The 18,852-nt window shown below is 38.3% G+C and overlaps 1 protein-coding gene across 9 annotated transcripts in view; it reads left to right on the forward strand.

The window, feature by feature from the left end:
- The window catches only part of FAM169A (family with sequence similarity 169 member A), a 71,068-nt gene that overhangs the window by 18,151 nt on the left and 34,065 nt on the right, over nucleotides 1-18,852 (forward strand). For 5 of the 9 annotated variants that reach the window (XM_061129528.1, XM_061129527.1, XM_061129531.1 and 2 more), the window contains exons 2-5: nucleotides 2,634-2,768; nucleotides 3,844-3,943; nucleotides 4,248-4,333; nucleotides 6,431-6,602. In XM_061129528.1, the coding sequence (XP_060985511.1) occupies nucleotides 2,634-2,768; nucleotides 3,844-3,943; nucleotides 4,248-4,333; nucleotides 6,431-6,602 (493 nt within the window). Of the gene's footprint in view, nucleotides 1-2,633; nucleotides 2,769-3,843; nucleotides 3,944-4,247; nucleotides 4,334-6,430; nucleotides 6,603-18,852 lie in introns of those variants that run through there. The other 4 variants (XM_061129533.1, XM_061129534.1, XM_061129532.1 and 1 more) reach the window with 2 other exon arrangements.

Below are 18,852 nucleotides of genomic sequence, written 5' to 3' on the forward strand. Positions count from 1 at the left end.
TATGATTTTCCCAGTAGTAATGTGCAGATGTGAGAGTTAGACCATAAAGAAGGCTGAGCACGGAAGACTTGATGCTTTTGAACTGTGGTGTTGGAGAAGACTCTTGAGAGTCCCTTGGACTGCAAGGAGATCAAACCAGTCAACCCTAGAGGAAATCAACCCTGAATATTCATTGGAAGGATTGATGCTGAAGCTTCAGTACTTTGGCCACTTGATGTGAAGAGCTGACACATTGGAAAAGACCCTGATGCTGGAAAAGATTGAGGGCAGGAGGAGAAGGGGGCGACAGAGGGTGAGATGGTTGGATGACATTATCAACTTGATGGACATGAGTTTGAGCAAACTCCGAGAGATAGTGAAGGACAGGGAAGCCTGGCGTGCTGCGGTCCGTGGGGTTGCAAAGAGTCAGAAACAACTGAGTGACTGAACAACATTTACCCGTTACAGCTGTACTTCAGAGATTTTTTTAAAAAGTAAATTTATAAGGTTGTTCAACCATCACCAAAACTTATTTGTGAATGTTTCTGTGATTCTGAAAAGTTCCTGTGTCCTTTTATAGCAATTTTTATGTTGAGAGGTATATGATGATTTGTTTGTATGCATATGTGTTTATATCCTATACCTTGTAAATATTTAGTTTTATCATTTAAGGAATTATTCATTTTTAAAAAATGAAGTATAGTGGATTTACAGTATTAGTTTCAGATGTGTAAAACAGCGATTCAGTGTTTTTATAGGTTATATTCCATTTATGATACGGTGGTAAAGAATATACCTGCCAGTGCAGGAGATGCAAGAGACTCGGGTTCAATCTCTGGGTCGGGCAGATCCTCTGGAGGAGGGCATGGCAATCCACTCTAGTATTCTTGCATGGAAAATTCCATAGACAGAGAAGCCTGGTGGGCTACAGTCCATGGGGTCAAAAAGTAGGACATGACTGAGTGTGTGTGTGCATGCGTGCACACGCACACAGACACACATGCAATTTGAAGTTGTTATAAACTAATCATACATTTCCCTGTAGGAACAGTGTACCCTTGTAGCTTGTTTGATGCATGATCATCTGTACTCCTTAATTCCCCAACTTGCCCCTTTCTGCTTCTTCCCATTGGTAAACACCAGCGTGTTCTCTGTATCTGTGAATTTGTTTTGCTATATTCATTTTTTTGTTTTATTTTTTAGGTTCCACATATAACTAATAACATGTAGTATTTGTCTTTCTCTGACTTAATTCAGTAAGCATATTACCTTCTAGGTCCATCCATGTTATTCTTTAAAAGAAAAAATTTCATTCTTTTTTTAATGACTGAGTAGTATTCCGTTATATATATATACATACCACGTTAAAAAAAGATCTGATCTTCTTAATCCATTCATCTGTTTATGGAAACAGGTTACTTCTGTATCTTAGCTATTGTAAATAGTGCTGCTATGAATATTGGGCGGCATGTATCTTTTTGAATTACTATTTTTGTTTTCTTCAGGTATATATCCAGGTATTCGCTTGCAGGATCTCAGTTCCCCAGCCAGAGACTGAACCCAGGCCCAGCACAGTGAAAGTGCTGTGTCCTAACCTTTGGACCACCAGGAATTCCTTCTTTTAGCTTTTTAAGGATCCTCCATATTGTTTTCCGCAGTGGCTGTACCATTTTACACTCCCACCAACAGTGTAGGAGGGTTCCCTTTTCTCCACATCTCTCACATTTGTTATTCATGTTCTTTCTGATGATGGCCGTTCTTACAGATGTGAGATAATACATTGTTGTGGTTTTGACTTGCATTTCTTTGATGGTTAGCGATATTGAACATGTTTTCCTGTGCCTGTTGTCCATCTGTATGTATGACTTCTTTGGAAAAATGCCTATTCAGGTCTGCTGCTTGTATTTTAACTGGTTTGTTTTTTGACATAGAGTTGTATGAGCTGTTCATATATTTTGGATAATAATTCCTTATTGGTCATATCATTTGCGAATATTTCCTCCTATTCAGTAGGTTTTTTCTTTATTTTATTGATGATTTCCTTTGCTGTGAAAAAGCTTTTCAGTTTAATTAGGTACCATTTGTTTATTTTTGCTTTTGTTTCCTTTGCGCTCGTAGACAGATCCAGAAAAGTATTGCTGTGCTATATGTCAAAGCGTATTCTCTGTATGTTTTCTTCTAGGACTGTTATGGTTTCTGGTCTTAAGTTTAGGGCTTTAATCCATTTGGAGTTTATTTTTGTAAATGGTATAAGAAAATGTTTTAAATGGTGTAAGAAAAATGTTCTTTCATTCTTTTGCATATAGTTGTCCAGTTTTTCCAGCACTGCTTATTGAAGAGACTGTCTTTTGTCCATTGTATATTCTTATCTCCTTTGTCATAAATTAATTGACCAAAGGTGCATGGGCATTAATTCTTATTTCATTGCTTGTTTTTAATATGAGTGTTTAAGTTTTCTTTTTGACATACATTTAAATCAGCAGGCTCAAGTTGTAGTCTTTCTTGGCGTAGTAAAAAAAAGAAGTCTCTCTACAATAAAATGCTGTGCTATTACAGAGAAAGTGTTCTCAGTACAGGAAGATAGTATTTCTTTTTTTTTTTTGAAAACAGTATTTCATACTCTGAAACATTTTGTTCCATGTTGTTTGTTAAAGAGGATGGCATTCCCTGTGGATATGTTGGATAATTGCAGTCATGAGGAACTGGAAAATTCTGCTGAAGATTACATGTCAGATCTGAGGTTTGGGGACCCTGAAAATCCGGAATGTTTTTCTCTTCTCAATATTACGGTAAGGCATCCTGCTGTGATTTTTACCAGTCTTTTCCACTGAGTTTATAATGAAGTCAGTATCCTTTTATTATCTTTTAAAGTGTTAACTAATCACCTTTGAAAATTTTATCAGAAGACTTTTCAGTAAAACGGATAAATATTGAATAAAAATCAGCAAAAGAAAATTAATTAAAAAACGAAAGAAAAAAAATCAGCAAAACACTACATTACACTTTTTTGTGTCACAAGCCTTCCTTTTCCCAAAATATTAAAAATTTCTGAATACATTTTGATAGATCATTAGACATAAAATTATTAGAATTCTAGTGTGAATTTGATGACAGGCAAATTCTCTAACCTGTTTAGGCCTCAGGTTTTTCTTTTGGCAAATGATGTTTATTTAACGAATTCTCAGCTTCTTCCAACATCAGTATTTTACAGTTCTTTGAATGGCAATATTACGTGTAAATAGGGAATTAGCGTTCCAGACTGTGAAGAATCTGACTGCAATGCCAGAGACCCAGGTTCGATCCCTGGGTTGGGAATATCCTCTGGAGAAGGGAATACCCACTCCAGTATTCTTGCCTGGAGAATTCCATGGACACAGAAGCCTGGCAGTCTACAGTCCATGGGGTCACAAAGAGTCAGACAAGACTGAACAACTTTAATTCGTTAAAGGCAGAAAAGATTTAAAGTATTGTATATATCTCAGGGGAAAAATACCCTAGTGTCTTTTACTAGAAAATGAAAAATTTCCCTTAAGTGACCTAAATAACAGATGATAAAATTTTTAAATCATTTTATAGAGCATATCATGCTTTTGTTTTTATTCAGATACATAGCTACAGCACAGTGATACTTATTGAAATACTTAATTTTTCTCCCAAGTTCACAAAATTCCTGCAAAAGTAAAGCCTATCTCATGTGGTTTTTTTCTTTTTTTTTCTTTTCTTCTCTGGAGACTAGAAATATCCTCTGTGAGAAGAAACTACAGTTAGTGTTAATGTATGTTTAAAATTTTGGTAGAAACATGGTGTTTCTGATATTTTTTTTTTACCAACTCTTCACTAATGTTTAATCAATTGTCATTTCAGATTCCTATTAGCCTGTCAAATGTAGGCTTTGTACCTCTCTATGGTGGAGATCAGACCCAGAAAGTTCTTGCTCTTTTTGCACCTGAGGACTCACTTACAGGTCTCTGTTTTGCTTAATCTTTATAAATTGAGGAATTTTTTCTCCCAAACAATTAGAAATTTAATAAAAGATAGCTACATGAAGGGATTTTGAAGGAAAAAAAACTTATTTCAAACTGTAAATTTAGGAAAATAAAATTTCTCTTAAATATTTAGTGAGCGAAATACAATAAGATAGTATAAATGGGGCTGCCACACTGTATTATAAAGTATGGGTATATTTAAGAGTATCGTTAAAAGCCTACAAAATAGTAATATCGTGTACTTTAAGACTTCGATGTTAACCATCATTTATTCTCTTTTAGCTGTGGCACTTTACCTTGCTGATCAGTGGTGGGCTATTGATGATATTGTGAAAACATCTGTCCCTTCTAGAGAGGGGCTTAAGCAGGTAACAAGACCCTGTCGTTTTAAAAGTGTTTCTTAAGAGACTATTTCACAATGTGTTTCCCATAAACAGTGATAGTTTTTGAAGTTACTGGGCTATTCTCCATTTTAGTATTCCTGGTGATAGTAAACCCTTTCATTGTTCCATTGTTACGGTGAAACTGGCATTTAGATTGGGCTTCCTTGATTTTAATGTGAGGGTCTGAGTATTGAGGGAGGAGGAATGAGAACCTGTGGTTTAATTGATCTGTAGTTACCCACATCACCTTCAGGTTCTGATTTTTCCTTTTGGGTGGGAAAAAGCATATTCTCTCTGTGTGGTTGCTTAGGTTCTCTGTCTCTAGGAGAGACTATCCAGGAAACTTGCTTATCAGTAGGGCCATTTTGGGTGGTCCATTCAGTGTTCCAAACAGTGTAGTGGAAAGGAGGTCCTCAGTAGCATACTGTAAAACTTAGTCTTTTTTCTGTCCCAGTCATCATTTTATCAGTTACTTAGAAGATGACATAGTTGGCATGCTTATCAGTTCTTCATGCCACAGTGCTGGAAGAGAGAACTCATCTGTAAAGGCAGAATTAAGAAACAAAAGAGAAGGATCTAACATGAAAATAAACTAGTGAAAAAGGTAAAATAATATCTATGGGTTCAAAAAATTAACTGTACACCATGAAGATCAAACTAAAACAGCAGCACATATGAAAAAGATTGGGCTTTAGTTAATTAGAAGTAAAGTCAAGGAAAGAAAGAAAGCTGATAAAAACCCTAAGTTTATACAGAAAAGCCCCATTATCTTATCAATATCTTCAGTTTATATCTGTAGTAGCTGCATCTGGGACATGCAGAGAGACATTAGGGATCTGAAGCCATTTCAAGGGAAAAGACTGGAATGGCAGGAGTACCCAAAATCATATTAGATGAGTCTTTTTCTACATTCAGCTTTGATAGGAAATTTAGGAGAATATAAGGGCTGTTTTCAAATATTTGTAGACTCTGTGGTCCAGAATATCAAGCAAAGTATAGTTTTTGGAAAAGAGATTTCAGCTCAATGTGAGGAGGAATTTCATGCTGGTCAGAGCTGTTCACGGAAGGCATGGGTTACCTTGTAAGCTGGTGAGCATGGTAATTTCATGTGGTGTTTGGTATTGGAAATCTCTTTCCAGGGAGGTTTTTGGTAGTAGTGTGTGTGTGCCTAATACTTTTTTCTCTCCCTTCCCCTAATTAGACATTCTTGTTTTTCTTTAAGGAAAGTTGGAGCGTGCGTGTAGATTTCATGGCTAGACTCTTGTTTTTAGCAGTGACAGATATCTGTGGGGAAGACCCCACTGTTCAGTGTCGGGCAGTTGATGAAGGGGTCCCAGTGACTGTGGAGCCCTCCCTGTAGGAGTGAGGTTCTGTTTCCATTCTGTGATTGACCCAAGTTTTGTTTTCATCAGACTGCCCTGGTGCCACTGTCATCGCCCATCTGATCTGGTGGAGGCGTGTGTGTGTATGTGTATGAGGGGAGACAGGTATTCCCGAGAGTTGCATGACAAACACATGACTGTCAAATGACCATTTTACCTGGAAAAGATGAGACAGATGCCTTTCCCAAGGGCATAATTACGGCTTTCCTCATCAAATGAGATGATTGTTTTTAAAGCCTTCAGAGTAACACTAAGCTTTTGTCCCTTTTATTTTATTTACTTTTTTTTTTTTTTAATTGTGTAGGCTGGAATGGGTGGAAAGAGCTGAGGCACTAGAGATGTTGGGGGCTGCAGTTAGAGTTTGGGGAGACCTGGGATCTGGGCAGTTGGAAGCCAGAAGAGAACGCTGACTGCTGAAGTGGAGATGCTGGGTGTTGGTATATTGGAAACCTGCTTGCCTATTTTAGAATTTTGCTGAGAGGCATTATTTCATGCATAACTTGTATCCATAGAAATGGATTGTTATTGGTGTGAATGACTTGGTCTCATCTTTGTGATAATAAAATGGTTTACAAGTCATTTTGAATGTATTCAAAATGCTTTGAATGTCAGTACAAGATGGAAGCAGGGAGTCAGGTAAATTGCATCTCTCAGTTGATGCGTATTATAACTTGTGCCTGGTGTCTGACTCTCTTTGTAGGTGAGAACTCTTGGGGAGAGAGTGGTTCTATATGTTCTGAATCGAATTATTTATAGAAAGCAGGAAATGGAGAGAAATGAGATCCCATTCCTGTGTCATAGCAGTACTGATTATGCTAAGATTCTGTGGAAGAAAGGAGAGGCCATTGGGTTTTATTCAGTTAAGCCTACAGGTGAGTCTTTAAAAGTTATTTAAAATATGTATTATGTAAACTCACTTTCTGGACCCCACCTATATCAATGTTCCTTTTAAATTAGTATCTAAAGTACAAATTGAAATGATTTTATTCAGTATTTCTTGTGAGTGCTTTTATTCTATGTAAGTGAGGATTGTTAGGAAAAGTCTTGAAAAAAAGATTAAACATTTGACAGGAAAATTTTGCCACGTATGTGATGAAAGTTGTATATTGAGGCTCAAATTTGTCTTCTTTCCCTCTCATTTCCTTCCCTTTATTTAAAGGTCCTTGTTCTACTTCGATTCCTATTGCTGTCACTGTTACTGACTTTTTTCAAAGCCCCTTTCTACCTGTGGACCAGATGCATAGCCTTTCTCTTCTAGTTTTAGCTGATTCGGCCTGACAGATTAAAGGCAGCTTTGCTAATTACCATGAAAAACAAAGTGCTTTAATATATTTAGCGAATCCAAGCAGCTTTGACATCATTAATCTAGTCAAGTTTGGATTTCTGATCCCAGGACCCAACTACACCCTGTTCCTGAAAGACTAGAGCAGCTTCATCTTGCTGTATGTGTTCTCCTGTTCTTTTGGTTCCCTAGAGCTACTGGAGCCAGAAAAACCAAACCTGCTTAGTCCATGTGCATACATATTCCACACCTGACAACCACTAAGTAGCAAAAGCAGCCTTGTTCTGCGCCTCGGCCAAAAGGCCATTCACAGAGAACACTCACATTATTTTTCTATCTTTTTTATATTTCAGACTTGCCAAATTTAGCTCTTGTGATCAAATGCCCTCTAAAGATCTTACCAAATTCCCTGCTGACTTGAAGGACAATTGTGACTAATAACCTTAATCATACAATTAGTGGACATTTATGATGAGAATAAGTATCCATAGTCAACAAAAAGGAGGTCACTTTTTCTCAAGAATAAATAAAACTGTGATCTATAGTTTTAAATGGTTTGGAATAGTAAATAAGTCTCCGTTAGTATGCTGTTTTATTGTAGAAATTTGAAGCAGAACCAGTAATTATGTAACTCTAGAAAGATACCATCGTTTAGAGGCAGAATAATGATGTTTGTTTAGTGGAAGCCTAGTGCTGCATTGCATAAAGACATCACTTAATTGGTTTAAAATGTTCTCATACATTTGGGGCTGGAGTCTGGTTCACTATATGCTTTATTTTATACAAGGCAATTCCTATGGGGATTAGAGGCTTGTTGCTGCTACACTGGCTATAGCAGGGTTTCCTACTTGAAACTAGCTTATAGACATTTGAAGTACAGAAGAGTTTATGCTTCTCCATTTAGAGCATCTGTAGATGAAAGACACACAGTTAGAACAGGGCGCAGCATTCCCCTCTCAGTATTTCTGATCGGAACTTGATTGCAGGCGTTGGTCCCTCGTTAATGTGTGTTTGGGGCTCCTCCTCTGCTTTGGGGCCTGGCTTTTGTTTCCTTTCTCTGGTATTTAACTCAGTTTTATACGCTCCAGCTTCCAAGTACTACTTGTCTGCCCCTCTTAGCACCTTCCATTCTTCTCTGCTAACTGCACGGCCTGTTGCTTTGTCTTTTTCCACTTTAAGGTCTGGCTCTCATCAGCCAGAGAACAGTGGACTTAGATGTGATTATGCTAGCCTTTGAACCCTTAACCATCTAATTCAGTCTGGAAGTAGTTTTCTACAAAGGAAACCCAAATGTAAAATGATTTTTAAAAATTGCCTGGGACAAATACTGAAACACTTTGTGATAGAGCTGTTCTTAATGTGTTGATTTGATATGTATCAGAAAAAACCGTACCAGCAGCAAAAAGGTAAAGTCTTTCTTAAATACATTTGTAGGTGAAGAAAAGTCTGTGACTATTTATGGTTTTTTCAATAAAATAGCAAGTCAGTATATAGGGTTATTAGTAGGAACATAAAAATTATCTTGATATATAAGAGGAGACTTTGTTTATGAGGTCAAATCTAATTACAGTAAATGAAGTTCAAGAAAATATATAATTTTGGGGGGCCTAAAATAAATTATTATGAGGGATTTATAGTTTATCTTTTGGGTTAGGTAGATGTCAGATCATTAAAAATAATTTTTAACAGTAGATCACTGTATAATATCTGATACATAACTCTAAAGGGAGCTTGCAGAGTTGCATAACATCATTGTAATAAGATTTTCTGGTCCCTCCTATGGTTATTAAGCATTTTTATCTATAAAAATAAAGGAAACAGGATTAATACTTGTTGCGTTTTGATAGTAAATAATAATTGTTGGTGGTCTCATAAACTGAAAAGAAAAAGGTAAGCTCTATATATTTAATTAAGAGAGAGATTTTTAGTAAAATTTTTTTTTTTTGCTGAATAGTTTTCCAATTGTATAATATACTTGTGTTTTGATCTGTCATATACTAATATTAATTATAATGACAACTCAGAATTACTTTTGAATTGGTACTTAGAACCTTATGGTTGCAAGGAATTTTAAAAATTTATATTTAAAAAAACTTATATACAGATAATATATTTACAGAGAAGAATGATTAGATAATCAACATATAACCCAAACATAAAAATATATTACATCAAGATAACGGTGTGTAGAATAAATAGAAGGCAGGATGGGGAGGAACGATGTAGATTTTTTTTTTTTATATTATTATTATTATTTTTTTTTTATTAGTTGGAGGCTAATTACTTCACAGCATTTCAGTGGGTTTTGTCATACATTGATATGAATCAGCCATAGATTTACACGTATTCCCCATCCCGATCCCCCCTCCCACCTCCCTCTCCACCCGATTCCTCTGGGTCTTCCCAGTGCACCAGGCCCGAGCACTTGTCTCATGCATCCCACCTGGGCTGGTGATCTGTTTCACCATGGATAATATACATGCTTTTCTTTCGAAACATCCCACCCTCACCTTCTCCCACGAGTTCAAAAGTCTGTTCTGTACTTCTGTGTCTCTTTTTCTGTTTTGCATATAGGGTTATCATTACCATCTTTCTAAATTGCATATATATGTGTTAGTATGTTGTAATGTTCTTTATCTTTCTGGCTTACTTCACTCTGTATAATGGGCTCCAGTTTCATCCATCTCATTAGGACTGATTCAAATGAATTCTTTTTAACAGCTGAGTAATATTCCATGGTGTATACATACCACAGCTTCCTTATCCATTCATCTGCTGATGGGCATCTAGGTTGCTTCCATGTCCTGGCTATTATAAACAGTGCTGTGATGAACATTGGGGTGCACGTGTCTCTTTCAGATCTGGTTTCCTCAGTGTGTATGCCCAGAAGTGGGATTGCTGGGTCATATGGCACTTCTATTTCCAGTTTTTTAAGAAATCTCCACACTGTTCTCCATAGTGGCTGTACTAGTTTGCATTCCCACCAACAGTGTAAGAGGGTTCCCTTTTCTCCACACCCTCTCCAGCATTTATTGCTTGTAGACTTTTGGATAGCAGCCATCCTGACTGGCGTGTAATGGTACCTCATTGTGGTTTTGATTTGCATTTCTCTGATAATGAGTGATGTTGAGCATCTTTTCATGTGTTTGTTAGCCATCTGTATGTCTTCTTTGGAGAAATGTCTGTTTAGTTCTTTGGCCCATTTTTTGATTGGGTCATTTATTTTTCTGGAATTGAGCTGCAGGAGTTGCTTGTATATTTTTGAGATTAATCCTTTGTCTGTTGCTTCATTCGCTATTATTTTCTCCCAATCTGAGGGCTGTCTTTTCACCTTACTTATAGTTTCCTTTGTAGTGCAAAAGCTTTTAAGTTTCATTAGGTCCCATTTGTTTAGTTTTGCTTTTATTTCCAATATTCTGGGAGGTGGGTCATAGAGGATCTTGCTGTGATTTATGTCAGAGAGTGTTTTGCCTATGTTCTCCTCTAGGAGTTTTATAGTTTCTGGTCTTACATAGATCTTTAATCCATTCTGAGTTTGTTTTTGTGTATGGTGTTAGAAAGTGTTCTAGTTTCATTCTTTTACAAGTGGTTGACCAGTTTTCCCAGCACCACTTGTTAAAGAGGTTGTCTTTTTTCCATTGTATATCCTTGCCTCCTTTGTCAAAGATGAGGTGTCCATAGGTTCGTGAATTTATCTCTGGGCTTTCTATTCTGTTCCATTGATCTAGATTTCTGTCTTTGTGCCAGTACCACACTGTCTTGATGACTGTGGCTTTGTAGTAGAGTCTGAAGTCAGGCAGGTTGATTCCTCCAGTTCGAATCTTCTTTCTCAAGATTACTTTGGCTATTCGAGGTTGTTTGTATTTCCATACAAATTGTGAAATTATTTGTTCTAGTTCTGTGAAAAATACCGTTGGTAGCTTGATAGGGATTGCATTGAATCTATAGATTGCTTTGGGTAGAATAGCCATTTTGACAATATTGATTCTTCCAATCCATGAACATGGTATGTTTCTCCATCTGTTTGTGTCCTCTTTGATTTCTTTCATCAGTGTTTTATAGTTTTCTATGTATAGGTCTTTTGTTTCTTTAGGTAGATATACTCCTAAGTATTTTATTCTTTTTGTTGCAGTGGTGAATGGTATTGTTTCCTTAATTTCTCTTTCTGTTTTTTCATTGTTAGTATATAGGAACGCAAGGGATTTCTGTGTGTTAATTTTATATCCTGGAACTTTACTATATTCGTTGATTAGCTCTAGTAATTTTCTGGAAGAGTCTTTAGGGTTTTCTATGTAGAGGATCATGTCATCTGCAAACAGCGAGAGTTTCACTTCTTCTTTTCCTGTCTGGATTCCTTTTACTTCTTTTCCTGCTCTGATTGCTGTGGCCAAAACTTCCAACACTGTGTTGAATAGTAGTGGTGAGAGTGGGCACCCTTGTTTTGTTCCTGATTTCAGGGGAAATGCTTTCAATTTTTCACCATTGAGGGTGATGCTTGCTGTGGGTTTGTCATATATAGCTTTTATTATGTTGAGGTAAGTTCCTTCTATTCCTGCTTTCTGGAGAGTTTTAATCATAAATGAGTGTTGAATTTTGTCAAAGGCTTTCTCTGCATCTATTGAGATAATCATATGGTTTTTCTCTTTCAATTTGTTAATGTGGTGTATTACATTGACTGATTTGCAGATATTAAAGAATCCTTGCATTCCTGGGATAAAGCCCACTTGGTCATGGTGTATGGTTTTTTTAATATGTTGTTGGATTCTGTTTGCTAGAATTTTGTTAAGGATTTTTGCATCTATGTTCATCAGTGATATTGGCCTGTAGTTTTTTTTTGTGGCATCTTTGTCTGGTTTTGGAATTAGGGTGATGGTGGCCTCATAGAATGAGTTTGGAAGTTTACCTTCCTCTGCAATTTTCTGGAAGAGTTTGAGTAAGATAGGTGTTAGCTCTTCTCTAAATTTTTGGTAGAATTCAGCTGTGAAGCCATCTGGTCCTGGGCTTTTGTTTGCTGGAAGATTTCTGATGACAGTTTCGATTTCCTTGCTTGTGATGGGTCTGTTAAGATCTTCTATTTCTTCCTGGTCCAGTTTTGGAAAGTTATCCTTTTCTAAGAATTTGTCCATTTCATCCAAGTTGTCCATTTTATTGGCATAGAGCTGCTGGTAGTAGTCTCTTATGATCCTTTGTATTTCAGTGTTGTCTGTTGTGATCTCTCCATTTTCATTTCTAATTTTGTTAATTTAGTTCTTCTCTCTTTGTTTCTTAATGAGTCTTGCTAATGGTTTGTCAATTTTATTTATTTTTTCAAAAAACCAGCTTTTAGCTTTGTTGATTTTTGCTATGGTCTCTTTAGTTTCTTTTGCATTTATTTCTGCCCTAATGTTTAAGATTTCTTTCCTTCTGCTAACCCTGGGGTTCTTCATTTCTTCCTTCTCTAATTGCTTTAGGTGTAGAGTTAGGTTATTTATTTGGCTTTTTTCTTGTTTCTTGATGTAAGCCTGTAATGCTATGAACCTTCCCCTTAGCACTGCTTTTACAGTGTCCCATAGGTTTTGGGTTGTTGTGTTTTCATTTTCATTCATTTCTATACATATTTTGATTTCTTTTTTGATTTCGTCTATGATTTGTTGGTTATTCAGAAGCGTGTTATTTAGCCTCCATATGTTTGAATTTTTAACAATTTTTTCCCTGTATTTGAGATCTAATCTTACTGCACTGTGGTCAGAAAAGATGACTGGAATGATTTCAATTTTTTTGAATTTTCCAAGACCAGATTTATGGCCCAGGATGTGATCTGTTCTGGAGAAGGTTCCGTGTGCACTTGAGAAAAAGGTGAAGTTGATTGTTTTGGGGTGAAATGTCCTATAGATATCAATTAGGTCTAGCTGGTCCATTGTGTCATTTAAGGTTTGTGTTTCCTTGTTAATTTTCTGTTTAGTTGATCTATCCATAGTTGTGAGTGGGGTATTAAAGTCTCCCCCTATTGTTGTGTTACTATTAATTTCCTCTTTCATACTCGTTAGCGTTTGCTGTACATATTGTGGTGCTCCTATGTTGGGTGCATATATATTTATAATTGTTATATCTTCTTCTTGGATTGGTCCTTTGATCATTATGTAGTGTCCTTCTTTGTCTCTTTTCACATCCTATATTTGAAAGTCTATTTTATGTGATATGAGTATTGCGACTCCTGCTTTCTTTTGGTCTCCGTTTGCATGAAATATTTTTTTCCATCCCTTCACTTTTAGTCTGTATGTGTCTCTTGTTTTGAGGTGGGTCTCTTGTAGACAGCATATATAGGGGTCTTGTTTTTGTATCCCTTCAGCCAATCTTTGTCTTTTGGTTGGGGCATTCAACCCATTTACATTTAAGGTAATTATTGATAGGTGTGGTCCCGTTGCCATTTACTTTGTTGTTTTGGGTTCACATTTATACAGCCTTTCTGCATTTCCTGTCTAGAGAAGATCCTTTAGCATTTGTTGAGGTTTGGTGGTGCTGAATTCTCTCAGCTGTTGCTTGTCTGTAAAGCTTTTGAATTCTCCTTCATATCTGAATGAGATCCTTGCTGGATACAGTAATCTAGGTTGTAGGTTATTCTCTTTCATTACTTTCAGTACGTCCTGCCATTCCCTTCTGGCCTGGAGGGTTTCTATTGATAGATAAGCTGTTATCCTTATGGGAATTCCTTTGTGTGTTATTTGTTGTTTCTCCCTTGCTGCTTTTAATATTTGTTCTTTGTGTTTTATCTTTGTTAATTTGATTAATATGTGTCTTGGGGTGTTTCGCCTTGGGTTTATCCTGTTTGGGACTCTCTGGGTTTCTTGGACTTGGGTGGCTATTTCCTTCCCTATTTTAGGGAAGTTTTCAGCTATTATCTCCTCAAGTATTTTCTCATGGCCTTTCTTTTTGTCTTCTTCTTCTGGGACTCCTATGATTCGAATGTTGGGGCGTTTCACATTGTCCCAGAGGTCCCTGAGGTTGTCCTCATTTCTTTTGATTCTTTTTTCTTTTTTCCTCTCTGCTTCATTTATTTCCACCATTTTATCTTCTACCTCACTTATCCTATCTTCTGCCTCTGTTATTCTACTCTTGGTTCCCTCCAGAGTGTTTTTGATCTCATTCATTGCATTATTCATTTTTAATTGATTCTTTTTTATTTCTTCTAGGTCTTTATTAAACATTTCTTGTATCTTTTCAATCTTTGTCTCCAGGCTATTTATCTGTAACTCCATTTTGTTTTCAAGATTTTGGATCATTTTTATTATCATTATTCTAAATTCTTTTTCAGGTAGATTCCCTATCTCCTCCTCTTTTGTTTGACTTGGTGAGCATTTTTCATGTTCCTTTACCTGTTGGGTATTTCTTTGCCTTTTCATCTTGTTTAGATTGCTGTGTCTGGAGTGGGCTTTCTGTATTCTGGAGGTCTGGGGTTCCTTTTTATTGTGGAGGTTTTACCCAGTGGGTGGGGTTAGACGATTGGCTTGTCAAGGTTTCTTGGTTAGGGAAGCTTGCGTCGGTGTTCTGGTGCGTGGAACTTGATTTCTTCTCTTTGGAGAGCAATGGAGTGCCCAGTAATGAGTTTTGAGATGGGTCTATGTGTAAGGTGTGACCTTGGGCAGCCTGTATGTTGACGTTCAGGGCTATGTTCCTGCGTTGCTGGAGAATTTGCGTGGTATGTCTTGCTCTAAAACTTATTGGCTCTTGGGTGGTGGTTGGTTTCAGTGTAGGTATGGAGGCTTTTGGACGGTCACTTATTACTTAAAGTTCCATGTAGTCAGGAGTTTTCTGGTGTTCTCAGGTTTTGGGCTTAAGTCTCCTGCCTCTGGATTTCAGTTTTATTCTTCCTGTAGTCTCAGGACTTCTCCAACTATGCAGCACTGATAATAAAACTTCTAGGTTAATGGCTAAAAGATTCTCCCCCGTTAGGGACACCCAGAGAGGTTCACAGAGTTACATGAAGAAGAGGAGAGGGAGGAGGGAGATAGAGATGAGCAGGAGGAGAAAAAGGGGGACTCAAGAGGAGAGAGACAGATCTACGCAGCTGTCTGTTCCCAGAGTGTTCTCCGTAGCCCAGACACCCACAAAGATTCACAGAATTGGATTGGGAAGAGAAGGGGAAAGGAGGAAATAGAGGTGTTCTGAGGTAGAAAAAGGAGAGTCAAGATTGGGAGAGAATAATCAACACACGCCTGAATAAAAATGGGAACTGAATACTGGATTCTTAAATGTTCACAATTTATATCATATAACGAAAAACAAAAATTAAAAATCTGGATTAGAGGTTAGACTCTTAAAAATGCTATATTAAAAACAAAAACCAAAACACAGAAAAAAAAATTTTAGAAATATATATGAAGTTCCGTTTAAAAATAGGGCTTCTCTTTTTTTTTTTGTAAGGTTATAGTGTATTGAAAATGAAAATTAAGGAGTAGTAGAGGAGTACTAGAGGATTTTAAAAGAAATAAGAGAAAACGAAAAATAGAAAATAGAAGAGAAAAAGGAAAAAAAAAAAGAAAAAAATTTTCCCTAATTAAAAAAATCGTAAAAATCTATGAAAATGAAAGTTAAGGAGTAATGGGGGAGTAATAGGGAATTTTAAAGGAAAATAAAAGAGAAAAAAAAAAAATTTTTTTTTTTCTTACTAAAAAAAAAAAAAAAAGTAAAAATATATCTAGGAATTCCTCTGGAGCTGTTGCGGTCAGTGTGGGTTTGGCTCAGTTTCAGATAGCTCCTCGTTTCCGCTTACACTTCTCGATATCTACAGGCCCATTCCGGTGTAGTCGGTGTTTTCTACAGGGATTTTAATCTGTTGCATCGGCCCCTTCTGAAGCGGTTCCCTTTGTTTATTTGGCTTCTGTTTGCCGGTCTCTTCAGAGCCTCATTTCCGCCCTGACACAGGCGGGCGGAGGTGGACTCTTATTCAGGTAGCTAGTTCCATCGCGCTGCGGGGAGGGGCTGGCGCTGCTTTCTCCGTCTTTGCTGCGCAGGCTCCCGGCTGCTCTATATGGAGCGCGCCCGCGCTGCGCGCGGTTCCAGCCCTCGGGTGTTCCACGAAAACATGGAACAAAAAGCTGCGCCTGCTCTCCGTGCCTTCCCCGTCAGAGCGGTCCAGGCAGCGAGGGGCTTGGTGGGCGCTTTCTCCCCGGGTGCGGCGCACCCACTCCCCTCCGCGGACCCAGTCTCAGTTTCCACCGGCGCCAGTCGGGTGCGCGCGCCTTCTGCCCTCGCGTCCCCAGCCCCAGTCCCTGCCTGCACCGGTCGGGTGCCTGCGCCCTGTGTCTCGCCGCGACCCTCCCGGCGGATGTCGACCATCCAGAATGTCAGGAGGTCTTTGATTAGAAACTGAAGGCCTGTTTGCAGTGCGGCTGGGGATGCGGTCCTTGGGGCCGAGCCTGCCCCCTTCCCATTCCCCCTGTCTCCTGCCTCCGGCGGGGCTGGGTCAGTTCGCAGCCTACGAGCTCTTCTCTGGACTTTCTCGGTCCCTTTGTTCTGCGAACGGCCAGCAGTGTGTTTGGGCCGGTTAATTTTCTCTCTCCCTTTTGCTCTTCCACAGTTTAAGTTGGCAACTCACAAAAGCTCCCTCCGATTGTCCTCAGGGCACTCAGGCCTGGACCCTACCCCAAGCAATGCCACCAGCTCCTCTCCGTTCCGCCCCCACTTGCTGGTGGCGGATGTGGGTGTCTGGGGTACTTTTCTGCTGCTAGTTGCTTTTAGGCTCGTTATCTGTGGGTTTTATTTATTGTTTCCCTCCCAGTCAGGTTGCCCTCCGAGATTCAAACACTTCCCCCAGGGCCGCCAGTGCGAGGGTTTCCCAGTGTCTGGAAACGTCCTCTATTGAGACTCCCTTCCCTGGTCGGATCTCTGTCCTTAGCTCTTTTGTCTCACTTTTTATCTTTTATATTTTGTCCTACCTCCTTTCGAAGACAATCGGCTGCTTTTCTGGGTGCCTGATGCCCTCAGCTAGCGATCAGAAGTTGTTTTGTGAAGTTTGCTCAGCGTTCAGTTATTCTTTTGATGAATTTGTAGGAGAGAAAGTGGTCTCCCCGTCCTACTCCTCCGCCATCTTGGCTCCTCTCCCTCTAGATTTTTACTGTTAATGGTTAGTTCAGTAGTAAGGAACAGTTTGTTCAGTGTATGATGACAGTTATCAAATCAAATTGATATTAGTTTTTAGGGTCCATATGATTCATTTAAAAGAGTAGTGATATAGTTTTTTTCTTTAATCAATATTGTTTGTTTGAGGAGGGATGGGGCGACTTCCCTGGCAGTCCAGTGGTTAAGACTCCGCACTTTCATTACAGGGGACGTGGGTTCAATACCTGGTCAGGGAACTGAGATCCCCCACATGCCCTAAGGCCAAAAAACAAAAAGGAAACATAGTAAATTTGTATAGAGAATACTGGCAGACACCATGTTAATTAATAAATTCTGGTTAACATTACCAAGAATAAAGCACATCACTATTAGAGACCCCAGTATTGTATACTGAGAAAGGATATCACATCTTTTCTGTACTATTTTTCACCAAAATGCATAATCTCAATTTTATCATGAGAAAACATTCAGTTCATTTCAGTTCAGTTGCTCAGTCGTGTCCGACTCTTTGCAACCCCATGAACTGCAACACGCCAGGCCTCCCCGTCCATCACCAACTGCCGGATTTTACTCAAATTCATGTCTATCGAGTCAGTGACGCCATCCAACCATCTCATCTTCTGTCGTCCCCTTCTCCTCCTGCCCCCAATCCCTCCCAGCATCAGGGTCTTTCCAAATGAGTCACTTCTTCGCATCAGGTGGCCAAAGTACTGGAGTTTCAGCTTCAACATCAGTCCTTCCAATGAACACCCAGGACTGATCTCCTTTAGGATGGACTGGTTGGATCTCCTTGCAGTCCAAGGGACTCTCAAGAGTCTTTTCCAACACCACAGTTCAAAAGCATCAATTCTTTGGTGCTCAGCCAAATGAAGAAGTAGTAAGTTATTTAGAGATGTGGAAGTAAGTACTGAAAAAAGTCACAGTGCTTATTTCTGGGGGATGGATAGTGTGTTGGTGTGTGTGTATTTTCCCCAACAAGTGTTAGAGGACTGTTGTGCGCAGACTGTGTATGTGTGAAACTTTGATGAAGAGTTAAAAGTGAGCGTTATCAAAAGGACTATTCCCAGAGTCTAATTGGTGTCTACCACAAAACCAGGGGAAGTTTCCAGATCTCACAGGGCCTGTGATGATCAGGTCCACCTATTAAAAGCGCTATACTAACTAGAAAACTGCTCAGGAAAAAAATCTCATACAGGTATGAAAATTAAAACAAAACCACTTGCTAATTCAGTGAAAGTTCTGTTAACCGTCCTATGTCAAGAATGATAAAAGATAATAAGTGTGTATAAATTAGATGTCACATTTTAGTGTAGACAAACTGAGGGGAAAATGTTTGAAGACAAGTGCTATTTTGGAAATACTTCTTATTTGGCTTCAACTGTAAATCTCCTTGATCCAATTTGAAGACTCCTGTTTTGGAAAAACATAAGCCTATGAGGGAAGCACAATCTCATCAACACCTTTAAAATCAGTTTGTTAACTCGCTTCCAAAGGGATTTATTTATGATCGATATCAGGAGATGTATTTTTGGTTTTTGAAATTTCCATTTGAAATAATATTTAGTGGAAGTGTTTTTTCCTCTCTTCATTTGCAATTAGCTTTTGTTACAACTTTCTAACTCCGTTTTACTTGGAGCTATAGCTGTGATCTTACCTCCTTTTTTGGACAGGTCACTTACTTTCTGTTCACTAAAATTTAGATTTCTGGCCCTTCTCTTTCAAGATTTTTTGAGGAATAACAA

Source organism: Dama dama, chromosome 25 (genome assembly GCF_033118175.1).
Source record: "Dama dama isolate Ldn47 chromosome 25, ASM3311817v1, whole genome shotgun sequence".
NCBI classification, from domain to species: Eukaryota; Metazoa; Chordata; class Mammalia; order Artiodactyla; family Cervidae; genus Dama; species Dama dama.